The 13978-nt window shown below is 43.9% G+C and overlaps 1 protein-coding gene across 7 annotated transcripts in view; it reads right to left on the reverse strand.

Moving 5' to 3' along the window:
- Window positions 1-500: 500 nt before the first annotated feature.
- The window catches only part of GALNT11 (polypeptide N-acetylgalactosaminyltransferase 11), a 54161-nt gene continuing 40683 nt past the window's right edge, over window positions 501-13978 (reverse strand). For all 7 annotated transcript variants that reach the window (XM_054193137.1, XM_054193141.1, XM_054193143.1 and 4 more), the window contains 3 exons: window positions 13676-13780; window positions 3579-3716; window positions 501-1321 (listed from right to left, as the gene is read on the reverse strand). In XM_054193137.1, coding sequence (XP_054049112.1) covers window positions 1190-1321; window positions 3579-3716; window positions 13676-13780 — 375 coding nt within the window. In that variant the 3' untranslated portion in view covers window positions 501-1189. The remainder of the gene's footprint in view (window positions 1322-3578; window positions 3717-13675; window positions 13781-13978) is intronic.

The raw sequence follows: 13978 nt of genomic DNA on the forward strand, positions 1-13978 counted from the left end.
GTCAATAACTGGATGCTGGAGTATTCGTGCAGTTGGAAAATGTTTCCGCTGCCCCAGGGAAAGGGCAAGGCCATCCTGGCGCAGCCGTGGCCGAACTGCAGCCTTTCCAACGAAGGCAGGTCGTGGTCAACGAGGTCAACGAGGCCAACTTGGCTAAGAAAAAATACGCTGGGTATTTTTTATGCTGAAAAAATACAGCTTTTCTCTTCTGCAGCAGCTTCCAGGCACTGAAGAAGCATCCAGGGCTGAGGCAGGAAGTCAAAGAAAGGTAAATAGTGAAAAAAATGAACTTGGGAAGGGAAACAGAGAAAAAAAATAAAGAAAGAAAGAGAGAAATAATCTGTCAAACCTTCTAAGATGTGAGAGGGGGGGAAAGTGGCGGCTGTGAAGAAAAGGGAGTGAAAACAGGACAAGACCCAAATTGTGAGAACATTGATTTGCATCAATCTCTTAGTTGGTGCTTTCTGGTCCAATAGCTACAAAGAGTAAGGCCATGCAGATTAATAAAAAAAATGATACTTTATTTTAAATGCAGCTACTGTCATGAATCATCAAAATAGACTTTGTAATAGTTACTTTGTTTTAAATATGAGGTGACGAATGACAGCTAGGAATTTAAACTACATGAAAGGTCCTAAAATTGTAAATTAAAAGAGCTAAATTTAAATATTACAAATGACAATTTTCAGAAGAAAAATGGGAACAAAAATATTTTCCAGAAAAAGTAAAATAGTTTGGCCAGTAAAACCATACTAAAAATGTAAATTAATGAGATACTGCACATGAAATACTTGAAGAGGACTCCTTTCTGTCACTGCCATTTAAAAGATTCACAAAGCTAAAATCTCACCATTTAAATTACATTGCTCTAATAATTTCTCTTACTTAAAAACAGTTCAATAATCCAGGAGAATCCAAGGAACCGCTGAGAAATTGCACTTCTACGTGTTGTTCTGCAGTAGGGCTGCTGCTATTGCTGCTGCACCTGACCAGGGACACCGCGGTGGCCACCTGGACCTTCTCATGCGCACAGCTCTTCATAGCAGGGTATTTCTAAAGGGTCCTTGCAATGGTTGGGCCGGGTGTAGCAGCTATGGGGTCCTCGCAAAGCCCTCCAGAATGACCAAAAATCATGGCTGAAGGGGAATCGGGTCTTGGCTTAACGCTTCTCAGCTGCATCCTCGCTGGCTCAGCTCTCAAAATGCCACTGCTGAGGAAGGGACCCATCACAGATGGCCATGGTCACATACCCTTTGTGGCTAAGTGGATCTACCACCTTCATGCACTGCCCCACGGAGACCTGGTAGAGGCGGTTGTTTTTCTAGAGGAGAAAGACAGATGGGATTTATTTATTAAAACTTCTGTTCTACTCCCTGTCAAACCGATGCTCAAGGGGAGGGGACGCTCCTTCCTGACAGATGAGCCTTTCAGCAGCCTCCCTGACACACCACACCCACAGCCGCAGCACTTAAAAGCCAGAGCACAGCACACCCCATAACCACGTTCGGGCCTTGAAACGAAGGCTCTCACGCCCTTACAGGGACCCAGTTTGTGTTTTGTTGATACCCTTGTCTCTTAACGAGGTGGAGGGATGAGCAAAACCATTCCCCAGCACTCAGCAGAGAGGGAGCCCATGAGGCCACAGTGCAGCACAGCCAGGACTCTGCTCTGCACCCAGCCAAGCCTCGGCAATGCCACCGCCCTCAGCACCCACGTGCTGGGGAGCTGCCACACAGGGTGACCAGCCCCTCGTGCATGGCGGGTCCCAACAACCAGGGCAAGGACAGACCCTGGTCAAATGTGAGAAGGAGACAGATCCTTCTCTTTTTTTCCCCCAGAGGATCCTGTCATCTCCCCCCACTAACAGCTTGTTGCCACTGCTTTGGGCACTTTGGGGGTCCCTTTTTCATCTGGAAAGGGCTCTCTGTGCAGTCCCAGCAGCTCCCGTGGGCAGCGATCTCCTGCTCTCCTGCGTGGAGGGAGCAAATACATGAGAACAGACACCACCGGGCTCTATGTCACTATGGCCATAAGCAGATGTCTAGTGAAGCAGGAGAACACGGCAAGACTACACAATGCTCCTCCAGAAAACCCCCACCTCTGGTCTTGTACCGGAACCGACAGTGCACGGTTGGCCCTTCTCTGTACCAGTGACTCACACACCTAACCTATTTCTCCTTGCTTCCGCATGTCTTCACTTCTCTACTCCTAAAGAGTCCCAGCCTGCTCACACATTCCTCATGCGAAAGGTGTCCCACACCTTCGATTTGCCCTGCCACCCATCTCTGATCCTTCCCCAGCCCTAATTTAGCCTTTCTGAGAGGAGGCGACCAGCACATGCAGTACAGGCAAACTACAATGGTGTGATGACATTTTTCTGCTTTGGTTCCTATTCCTTTTCCAATCAATCCTAATATTCGATTAAATTTCTTTTGTTGTTGATCATTAATGAGCCCCAATCTGACACTGTTACAGATCCACCTCCCGCACACCCAGTGGCAACAGCCAGCTTAAAGCCCATTTTCACACGTGAAGCCCAGATTCTCCACCACCAACACAGATATCACCTGACAGCTACGTGCATTGAATTTCTATGGCCATTCTGTTGTCTGTTCTTGTAAAATCTTTGTCCACTAACTCAAGCTGAAGGAACCCTGAATAATCTCTTATCAGCAGCAGAATTTTTCAGCTCACTACTCCCGCTACCATTTGCGGCCGCGGTGCAAGCGTCAGACACACACAACCCTCAGCTCACGCAATCTCTATCTCCAAATCATCCGGGGCTGCAACAGCCTTCCTTATTTGACTGCACTTAGGAACTCATGCTGCCAACGAGCAACGTGGCATGAACCCAAGACAGTTTAGGCCGAGCTGTCCTGGAAGCGCAACAGGCAGTTCTGGCAGCGCCCTCCGCTTTGTTCAACGATGTTTGTGCTACAGACTCACCGCCACACCGGGGGCATGTGAGGGGGCAGCCTCTGAGTTAACACCCAGGAGCCGAATTTCATGTGTATGCAGCACTGGATCAGTTTTGTGAAATCTCAGCCTCTCCAGACTCTAAGCGATTAAACTAACATGATGCAGTTATAGGGTGGAAGCAACTGCAAAAATTTTCCTCTGTAAAACCTCAGCTCTGCCCTGTGCATCTTCAAGCACTAAACAGAAGTTACCAGACGGACCGCTCCTGACTCCCAGTCCTGAAAACACAACAAAGAGCCGGGGGGTGGATTTTGTTCTCCCTGGCACCTCCCTGTGAGCTACAAGTGCTGCAGATGGCTGTGACAAGCAAAAAAAAGTCTACATAGGGCTGCAGAAACCCTCCTGCGTTGTAAAGGAAAAGGCCTGCATGTCTCAGAGCTCAGCAAAAGTCTTATTCAGGCTGAAATGCAGCCAGCAAAACCCCTGCAACTTTTATACAGGCTGCCTGGACCTAGGCTGGGCCTAGTCCAGTACAACGGACTTGTTACATCTTGAGTTTATTCATAATTAAACTCAACCCTGATGTTCTGTAAGTGCTATTGTCACTTATTAAGAAAATAACTACAAGCAACGTACTATATGCCAGCCACTCCACTTACCCCGAATGTCCACTGCTGTGAGCCGCCGGACCCATGGCATTTCATGAGACGAGGTGGATCGGAGGAGCGAGTTTCCGAAACATCCAAGCAAAGGAGATTATTTAAAATCAGCTCATGATCTTCATTGTAAATCCAGACCTGAAAGAGAAGACAAAAGATATTTATCCCAATGTTTCAGGGCAGGTGCCTTGCATCTTTTGTTCAGCTACAGAGTAGGCCCTTTAGCATCTGGACCTCAGAGATGTGCCGTGCAATGACCACTGCCTTTTTGCTGCCTTTTTTCCAGCAGCTGAAACGCAGCTGCAGCGTTCTATTGCCTTCCCAACAGCACACAGCATTACCCCCCGCAGAGGCACTAAAAGGACCGCTTGTGATTCTGCTCTGTACCTAGCGGTTTTAAAATTAAGTAGTCCCCATATGTTCCTCCTGTCCAGATCGCTAGACGAGATAACATGACAGCAAGTGGTGGATCTCTGAGGAGGTGACCAGCCACTCTCTGAGCCAAGTCATTAAGCCAGGCAGTAAATCTCCTCATCCAAAGACAATCCTTTAGTCATGAAGGAGGGGCTGGTGGATTGCCTCAGCTCCACACAGGGAGCCACGCAGTGGGGACAGAGGATGATGCTGGGTGACAGCAGGTGGCCCAAGAGCCATGGGGAAGTAGCCTGGCAGCCATGCAAGGCCAAAAGGTATCTCCAGTCTTTGAAAATACTGCATTTGTCAATGAACACACAGGCATTTATTTAACATTGTGCTCTGGGGTCAGCTTGTAGATGCCCAATGATGAGAAACAAAAATCAGCTGTGCAAATTCTGTTGCCAGGTGGCCTACATAGGTCCCCACACTGGGGTCCTAACTCCTTGCAGCTGGTGGCCTGGTGCTCAGAGATCTTTACTGAAGTAGATGGTCACAAGCACCCAGGTGCTATCAAAATTTTCCATACTGCTCTTCAGGGAGTGAGAAAAATTGCTGCTTCACCATTCCCATGCTGAAACAACATGCGCCGTAACTGACAGGTTTATGACCTTCTCTGCTTCCCAGCCCAACTGCTTTTGCTAGCTGTGCCGTGCTTAGAGGGACGCCAGCCCTCCCACATCACACCCGCTCTGTTTTGGGTGAACCAACGTGAAAATATCTTGATCTGGATCTCAAGAACCTACACAACCTAGCACTCACATGGTGGTGGGAACTGAATTCAGCCCCTCTCTGGGGCCCACCTGTATAAAGCAAGAATGCACTGGCTCACATTTGCAGCTTCCACTGCATTTGGGTTCCTGAATTTACACTACATTAGAGGATTTTCTCTGTGATCACACTGAAAACCATCGTCACCTCTAACAAGCAGCAAGGACACACTCAAGCTGTGAGTTTATCCCCTCCTACATGCTACTTTAGCAGAAGCAGGTATTTTTATTGTTGGCATAAAAAAAGTGTCTGGAACCTTCAGGTGCTACAGTTCATGTCCATAACCTGCTGGCTCTTCCTGGGCTGCCTAAACCTTGCTTTGGAGCAAGGCATGTCTGGCACAGCTGAAGGTTCAGGAAAGCTGGACCATCAGCCTAGTCTAACTGCAGCAGCTGCTGGTCCTCCCTCCCTCCTTCAGCACCTTCAGGCCTGCAAAGAGCTGGGCCAAGATCAGTTAGGTGGAGGACCTGGAGCTCTTGTAACCAACAGGAGACTCGGATCCCTATTCCAGAAAGCAAGGAAATGAAGGAACTGTGGTGTGTGCACCCCCCCACCCCCCTGAAATATCCTGTGTTACATAGGTGTAGGGAAAAGGAGGTGAAAGACTTAACGGCAGTGGAGGGAAGATACTGAGACCAAACTGGCTGAAGACCAAACAACTGCTATTTCTGAACACAGAGCAGGGCCCCTGCCTTCACACAGCACCTGGATGATATCTCCCAGCCTCTCTGGATGCTGAGCAGGTGACAGCATAGCTGGGGCCAGGTCTCTGGCTCTGCTGCCATTCCCAGACCTGACCCCAGGCTGGTGTGTACAAGGAGCATCCCAGCTCCTCCACCTCACTTGCCAGCATTAACTCCCTTCCCCCTGCCCCTGTGAATGAGAGGGAACTGCCCCTCATAACTGTACCTGAAGTACCTGTACCTACAGGTATGTGAAATTCTTCTGGTACACTCTTCTTCCAGCCCTGTTTTGATTTCACACAGCTCAGTACTACAGTAACCATGCCCACTGTATGATTATTTTTTCTCCACTAAGTCTGCATGACTTTCACACTCGGAATATAGAATATCAAATTCCAGGCAGAAAAGTCAGGCAAATAAAACAAATTCTGATTTTTTAAATGTTTTCTTTTTGTCTGACAAAACTAAAAACTGCCTTCTAGAAGGTGCTGTGGTTCAGGACACTGCCTCAGTTGGACAGCACGATTCAAAAGCGTACCACTCATTCATTATTACAGTGACTATTATAAAACAGTGAAGGCCTCCTTTGAGGAAATGCAGGTATTGCATTAAAATTTGCCCTAACCTCAGGAATTCTGTGCCCTCTAACATACTTTTTCTGTTTAAACCCTGCCATGAGAAAAAAGGCATGGTAAGACTAAAGAGGAGGAAAAAATGGAGAAATAGCAGGACCTGCCAGAAGAGCACAATTATTAAAAGGAGAAGAATGATGGAGTCAAATCCAAACAACAGATGAAACCGGCAAGAACTGAGAGAGAAGGACTGCAGTGACACAGGGAGCAGACCTTTAATCAAAAGCTGAGTAATGGCGAAGAACACACAACAGTGGTTAAATCCAGTGTGATACTTCTCCAAAAAGGCTTATACAAGATGGCCAAATTTAATTTAAAACCAATTATGCGTTTGGTGTAGCAAACAAAGGGCAGGGGGGGAAAAAAGGCCCGAATCTGGGACACATTATGGTTCCAAATTCAGATTAGAGTATCAGTATGAACTTGCAGATTATTAAGAGATTCAAGCACAGGGAAAGCAAAGCCACCCCATGGGGGGGTTTGTTATATAACTGCAAGCCTTTGCGTACTCCAAAATGTATTAACTACTTTGCTGCTGAAGTCTGGAAGGATGATGTTAAGCTCTTGCTGTTACAGGCTGTCAGGAGCAAGTGCCCAGTATAGGAAGAAAACATCTCTAGCAGCCAGCACCACCAGTATAAAGAATAAACTGCTCGCTCTCTTTTTCTTCAGGGCTTGCTTGGGTTAAGGCTCAAGCACAAAATCGTAAGTCTACAATCAGCCTGGTGCCTGCCTAGGATTTGTACCTCAGTTCCAAGTGATGTCTTGTTTTATTCCTCCTACATATTTTCTACAAAAAAAAAATTTTAAAAAATATATTTTATTTAAAAAAAACCCAGAAGGTTAACAGTCAAGGTACAGGATATTTTCACCCTGCATCCACTTTCTAACACCTAGAAGAACCTTACCATCAGATTTTGGGTTTAAAAACGGAATGGTGCCCAGCTCCCACCATAAGGGAAATCGGCACCTTTAATTGCTGTCCCCCAGCAATGACAAAGAACTGATCTCCTCCACAGGTCTAAGGAAAATCACTGACCATTTTCACTGGAGTCAAAGTAAAATACCATGATGCAATTAGAATATAATGAATTGTTTCTATTTTCAAATAAAACCTAAATGGCAGATGTTATGGAAAAAGCCTCTCTCCATAATGAAACTGATCAAGTTTGGGGTTAAATAAATTATTTAATTTGGTGAATGCTGTAGGACTGGCCTCTTTCTAGCAGCTTTTTTCACTCAGACTGCAGCAGCTGCTTCAACTTTCCTGTAGTGCAAAGTCCTGCACTTGGGTCAGGACAATCCTCATTACCAATACAGGCTGGGGGATGATGTGATAGAGAGCAGCCCTGTGGAAAAGGACTTGGGGGTACTGGTGGATGAAAAGCTGGACATGAGCCAACAGTGTGTGCTTGCAGCCCACAAGGCCAATTGCATCCTGGGCTGCATCAAAAGAATCGTGGCCAGCAGATCCAGAGAGGTGATTCTGCCCCTCTACTCTGCTCTGGTGAGACCACACCTGGAGTACTGTGTCCAGCTCTGGAACCTCAACACAAGAAGGACACAGACCTGTTGGAGCGGGTCCAGAGGAAGGCCATGAAGAGGATCAGAGGGCTGGAGCACCTTTTCTACAAGGACAGGCTGAGAGAGGTGGGGTTGTTCAGCCTGGAGAAGAGAAGGCTCCGGGGAGACCTTATAGTGGCCTTCCAGTACCCGAAGGGGGCCTGTAAGAAAGCTGGGGAGGGGCTGTTTGCAAGGGCATGTAGCAATAGGAGGAGGGACGATGGTTTTAAACTAGAGCAGGGTAGGTTTAGATTAGACATTAGGAAGAAGTTCTTTACAATGAGGGTGGTGAGACACTGGCCCAGGTTGCCCAGAGAGGTGGTGGAGGCCCCATCCCTGGAGACATTCAAGGCCAGGCTTGATGAGGCTCTGAGCAACCTGATCTAGTTAAAGATGTCCCTGCTCACTGCAGGGGGGTTGGACTAGATGACCTTTAAAGGTCCCTTCCAACCCAACACATTCTATGATTCCATATTGGAAATGGGACCCACAGACCTGAGGTAAGCATTCTCACTGCTGGAGCAAAGCCGGAGTGTGTATCCTTCTGGTCACCTGCAGACAGATGCATACCACATGCAAGAGTAGGTGTTGTAGACATAATAAATAGGATGAGGTCCAAAGCACAAACTCTGTCAGTATTAACTTTTTTTTTTTTTATACTGGAGCTTTTGTGTTCTCTCGTTTTACTAGTATTTGGATTTCCTAACTGGTTTCAGGTTGCCACTGTTGGTACAGGAGGCATGCTCTTCACTCTCTCCATAAATCCCTATATCCCACTGATCCCCACTCAGGACTATTTTTTACCATAATAAAGAGATACAGGACTGTGTTACTGAACTTTTTTTTTGAGTGTGAAAGATTAAATTATTCCTACAATGAAATTAGTTCCTGTAAACAGATAACAGCTAGCTAAACTACTTCAGAGGAAATTCAAGTGAGAAAAGGGCTCAAATGGTGCCTCATCATCTAGGAGGGCAGCCCATACTGGAGTTAACTGTAGAAGATTGAGTCCAGTGTCCACACAAACAACTGTATTGAAACAAAACCTATCAGCCAACCTAGGGAAAAACAATAAACGCAAGAATCTGTAGTAGATAGAAAGTGGAAGCTCATGTTCCTAGGGAATAAATATTTCAAAATGATTTGAAATAAACCAGGAAGCATCAGCCTATCCTTTGGCTTTCAGAGTGCAGTGGAGCATAGCAAAAGGCATGGCTGGCCAACTGGCAAAGCTTTGTGGATATACACTCTTATTTGGTCTGCAAATTGCATTAGCACTAGAGGAATGCATTGAAAAATGTCAAGCAAATACAAGACAGTAACTACTACAGAAACAGCCCTTTGTGTGAAAGAAAATCCCTGCCGTGAACCACGCTGACAGGAGAAGCATTCCAGGACTTTCATCAGTTACAATCTGTTGCTTAGATTGGCACTATTGTATTATTCAGTCAGACAGTTTTTTAAAGGACAAAAATTCAGCTTAAGAGCACAAAAAAGCTGCCTCAGCACTGAAGAGATGTGCCTAGCAATTTGCATCATAGCTACTTGCATATACTTCAGCTCCTGTTACTATGGATAACAGTGACATCACTGCACCAAATGACGGCAGTTTGGTGGTCTATAATCATTATTGTAAGCTATTGCTATCCCAGAAACCCAACGTTCTCCTGAAAGTTGTTCCAAAGCAGCTACATGCTTTGTGTTTCACAGTTCAGTCTGTTCCTGATGTTTCATGGGAATTTGTTGAGGGACCTCCACTAAGTTTATGGAAAAGCAGCAAGCAGACTTAACTTGCACATCTTCACAGTCACTCTAGACGTGGGTTGTATCAGAAAAGCAAACTAACAGCCATGATCCAGAGGTTTAGGGAGAAATATTTTACAGAAGAATCGCACACGTGAACACATCCTTTTAGACTCTGACTCTTTAAGAGTCTGTAAAATGTGTATGCTTACATTTATAAAGTACTATAAGAGCGTTAACACAGCTTTTCTGAAATTCCCTGTTCAAACCAGTTATCTTTTAAAGTTCCAGAAAACAGATGCACTTGCTTAGACACCTTAGGACCATCCCCAGATTTTTAAAGCTTAATATATTGCTAGGTAAGAGAAAGGTTAAATTATTGAAGTGAAGCAAACACACAGAGGAGAGGTTATAACAACACAGAAAGTAAAGCTGTGCAGTCAATCTAGTGCATTTGAAAACAAACAGTAGAAAAAAAAAAGATCCACATAATTCAGTGAACTTCAAGAGGAGATTTTTTGAAAAACGAACTTGGCTTTAAGCATTTAGGTCAGGAGGAAGGCAAGCACACATTAGACACATGACAAACTCAATCTTCTTTCAGCTGTTAGATCACAAACATTCCCCACTAGTTAGTCCTGTTGTTGGCCATTATGCTTCATTCCAAAACCTTCCTTTTTAGTGTTGACAATTGCCTTCCAAGTTTCTCAGTAACTACTTCTACTCCTTCTCCTTTAGGGCAGTATTTAGCTCAAATCCTGCTTCAGCATCCTTGTCTCCTAATCATCACCCAATTAACCTTGGCATGATGGCTTTGGGTAGAAGCCACACCATGTAGTTTTTACTTCCACTTTTCAGACATCTCCAGTCTTTCATGATGATCTTTCAGAGGGCTTAAATATTTTCTATCCTCCTTCAACACCCAAGTTTTCATGGTGTGCACTACCTTATACATTTTCGGTTTTGGTTCCAGAAAGAGGTCAAACACACTACTGACTTCCAGGAGGGTGTTTACTTCAGCAGTCTTGGGAGTTCCGTCACACAACCACTCTTCAACTACAAAATTTCTCATTCCATGTCAATCTTCTGTGTCCAAAATGAATATTCAAATTTTCTGCTTCTTTTGTTACTTCAGACCTCTCCATGCTGACCTTCATTCTACTAGATCCTGTCACCTCTCCTACTTGCGCTATTTCTAACTACAGAAGTTTTATCATTGATTCCTAAAGTTGTGTTCAGCCCTCATTATTATCCCAGACTGAGTGTTTCTGTTAGAGTTACTGAAATGTCCTAGTTTTCATTACAGCTTAAAGACCCAAATTTTGGAATATTTTCTAGATGTATCACCTTTGTGAGAACCACTCCCCTTATTGCTTTTTCTTTCTATAGCAAAAAGATGAACTGAATATCACTGTCATGTCAAGTCCTAGAAAACAGGATACTTTGATGTGTCTGAGTAATTTTTAACTTTACTTAATGATGATTATCCAAGTAAAACTGAATTAAAAGTATTACCCATAATGGTGATACAACTGCTAGATTCACAACATGTTATTTCTTTTACATCGGGGAGTTAAGTGAGAATTTGAGGTTTCTTATCAGCCATGAAGGCTAGATGAAACAAAGCAAGCATAAATTGAAGGCAAACCAGGCTTGCTTGTAAGGCCAATCTCATGATTTCAGTGAATCTGCTTTCCCCACACACTCACTTTTCAAGGTCAGCTCTCATGTGTACAAATTGTCTATATTACACAGAAGACTATTTTCCAGTCAAAAGATTACACAAGATCATTTTCCAGCCAAAAGAACTGCAATCAATGAGTTTTAAGGCTGCCCAGTGTTGTTTTCCCAGCCCTTTGCATGTTTTCCCAGGTAGACGTGCAGTTGCTCCTTCAACTTACTGAGCAGTAGCATGTATTTTTCAAGGGAGGGCGTTATCTATTCACAGAGCAAAAGCAGCCTAGAAAAAAATAAACAGTGACAACATTCTTGTTCCTCAAGGGAAAATTAGCTAGCATCAAATGAGATCAGCAACAAGTGGCACCAAATTATTTCCACAGAAAGCACGGTTAAACTGTGGTACTCACTGCCACAGGATGCCAAAAGCTTACATGATGTCAAAATACAATTAGACACTCATGAAAAAGCAAAAATTCTATAAAAATACCATCTTTGGCTCAGAAAAACACTAAATGACGTCAAAAAATGTGTAGGTTGGTATCTTCCAGAATAACTGTCTGCACTGTGTGCATTAAGCAACACACATTTAACTTGCTGCTAGTGGGCATCCAGGGGACCTGCCTTTCACCAGACCCAACCCAGGCTTTCTTATTAGGCCAAAGGCATAAACCAGATGGTTCTAGAGCAAAAAACAACTGAAAATGCCAATGGGTTGAGTGTTAACAGAAAGAACGGTTAAAAGCTTCCAATACTCAGGAAGCTTCCTGCTATTTTTATAAGCAGAAGCTGTTAAATGTGTGTCACCTTTACATTGTTCTCATGTATCTAGAGCAAGCTTGTTCAAGAGGATATGAAAGAAAGCTGGCTGAATGCACTCTTGGGATTTATTAGGAGAACAAAATAACTCTAATGGCAGAAAACCATAGTGTTTGTTAACATGTTTGGTTGGAGAACAAAATCACTGAGAAAGAAGATAGCACAGCCAGTTTTTTTTGAGAACCAATTGCTTAATTTACCACTAAATCACTGAGAAAAGAAGCCAAAAGTCAACAATCTGAGCATTAATTTTTCTCTTTCTCAACACCAAAAGGCTAACTGAAGTTTCTGTCTCCAGGAGAAAAATAAGAAAAAGGTTTTGATAAGGAAAAACAACAGACCTCCTCCCCCAGCCATGTGCAAGTTCACTACTAGAAATATTGCAAAAATGAGAAGGGAAACAGTAACTGTGAGGACTCATCTGTTCTTACTGTGGACATAATCCACTGGAAGTCATTGCTGCTTTCTCACTCAGACTGAATGGCTCAGAAAGCAGCGTAACACCTTTTCCACTGTAAACATATAATCACTGCTACCGATCAGGTATGATTACATTTACACAGTCTTTACACTTACAAGACCTGCTGACTTTCTTATAGCTAATGGAAGAGATCACATAGGAAAACCTCCATTCCCACTCCAGCTTAAATTCATCCACCTTTAACACAGGGACCTACAATTTGTTCATAACAATGACTACTTGGTACTCCATAAATAAAGCGCAGAGATGTATTGCTTGGTCATGTCTAAGTGGCAACTGGACACCATGTGTCTAGAGCCAACCACACTCATCCACACAGCGGCTAACAGCCCTCACGCTGTCTTCCTCTGTCACATTCAACTGGTGAGACCACAGAGAGGAGGCAGAAAGTCCCATTAGTTGACAAAGCAAACAACTGCCTGCTTGGGACTATCACAAATCATCCTGCATCTACCGCTGCAGTTTCCATATCCTGAGAACTACTGCTCATTTCATAAATTACCAAGTTTGTCTAGCACGACCCACCTTTGGTAAAGCTACTCTGTGTTACATCCCATGCTCTGTGTCTTGGATTACTTTTCTCTTTAAATGTGATGTAGTTTTTAGACTTGGGTCCCATGGGCTCCTAAAACATAATGTTCTCAATGTAGTTCTTAGCTAGGTAAAAATCTTTATGGCATTAGGTGAAGATCTCTCTACCCTGGAGATTGTTTATGTAGGTCCTGAATTTCTGTTGCCTGAAAGAAGTCGAATAGCAAAGGGTTCATGTAGTAATATAAAAACATTAGATTTTCACATCCATCCCCAAGTAATCCCCAGAATAGCAATGCACCTGTAATCAAAAAAATTTTCTAAATTCCTTACAATAAAGTCCTTATTTAATAACAACAAATCACCCTAAACTACAGCCACTCCAGCAGCAGAGGACTAATTGTACTATACACAAAGAACAGGAGGCCAGGAAAAGGCTACCTTAAATCCCAGTACAAGGAAGTGACTGAAAGAGCTTCTACAAATTCTGAAGTGTCGATCAGTGGATTATGAACCTGTCACGAGTCCCTTAAGGATAGTCTTCAGCCACATACACAGATTCATGTCATAAAGATAGGAGATTATAATATCTAACCCTCAGGATTATCAGGCACAGAGCAGTAAACTCCACAGTCTCCTCGGCCAGCCTTGCAGTTTGAACAATACTCTGAAATCAGCCCACTTGCTGATGACATGGTATACTAGGGCATTTTGCCAGCAGGAAAACATATTAGCAATTTCTGAGATGTGAATCGCTATTCAATGTAATTAGGAATATCATACCTGGTTTTGATCGTTGTAGTCACATTCCCGAACCACTACCAGGCCTCCTTTCTGACTTGGGTGGCCCTGGGCAACCAGGCATTTGTTGGTTTGAAGGTGATACAACTATGAAAGGAAAAGAGTTTGATGGACAGAGTAAACAACAAACATCACATACCAAAGGGAATATACGTTAATGCTTTGGAAGCCCTAGAACTTAGTGTGCTCACTAAAACAAAACAAAAAAAAAAAGACCTCTCATAATAAAAAACCCATTTCTTCCCTTTTAAAATACTGTTTTGTTTACAGATAATTTGGAGAAAA

This window comes from Rissa tridactyla, chromosome 2 (assembly GCF_028500815.1).
Source record: "Rissa tridactyla isolate bRisTri1 chromosome 2, bRisTri1.patW.cur.20221130, whole genome shotgun sequence".
NCBI classification, from domain to species: Eukaryota; Metazoa; Chordata; class Aves; order Charadriiformes; family Laridae; genus Rissa; species Rissa tridactyla.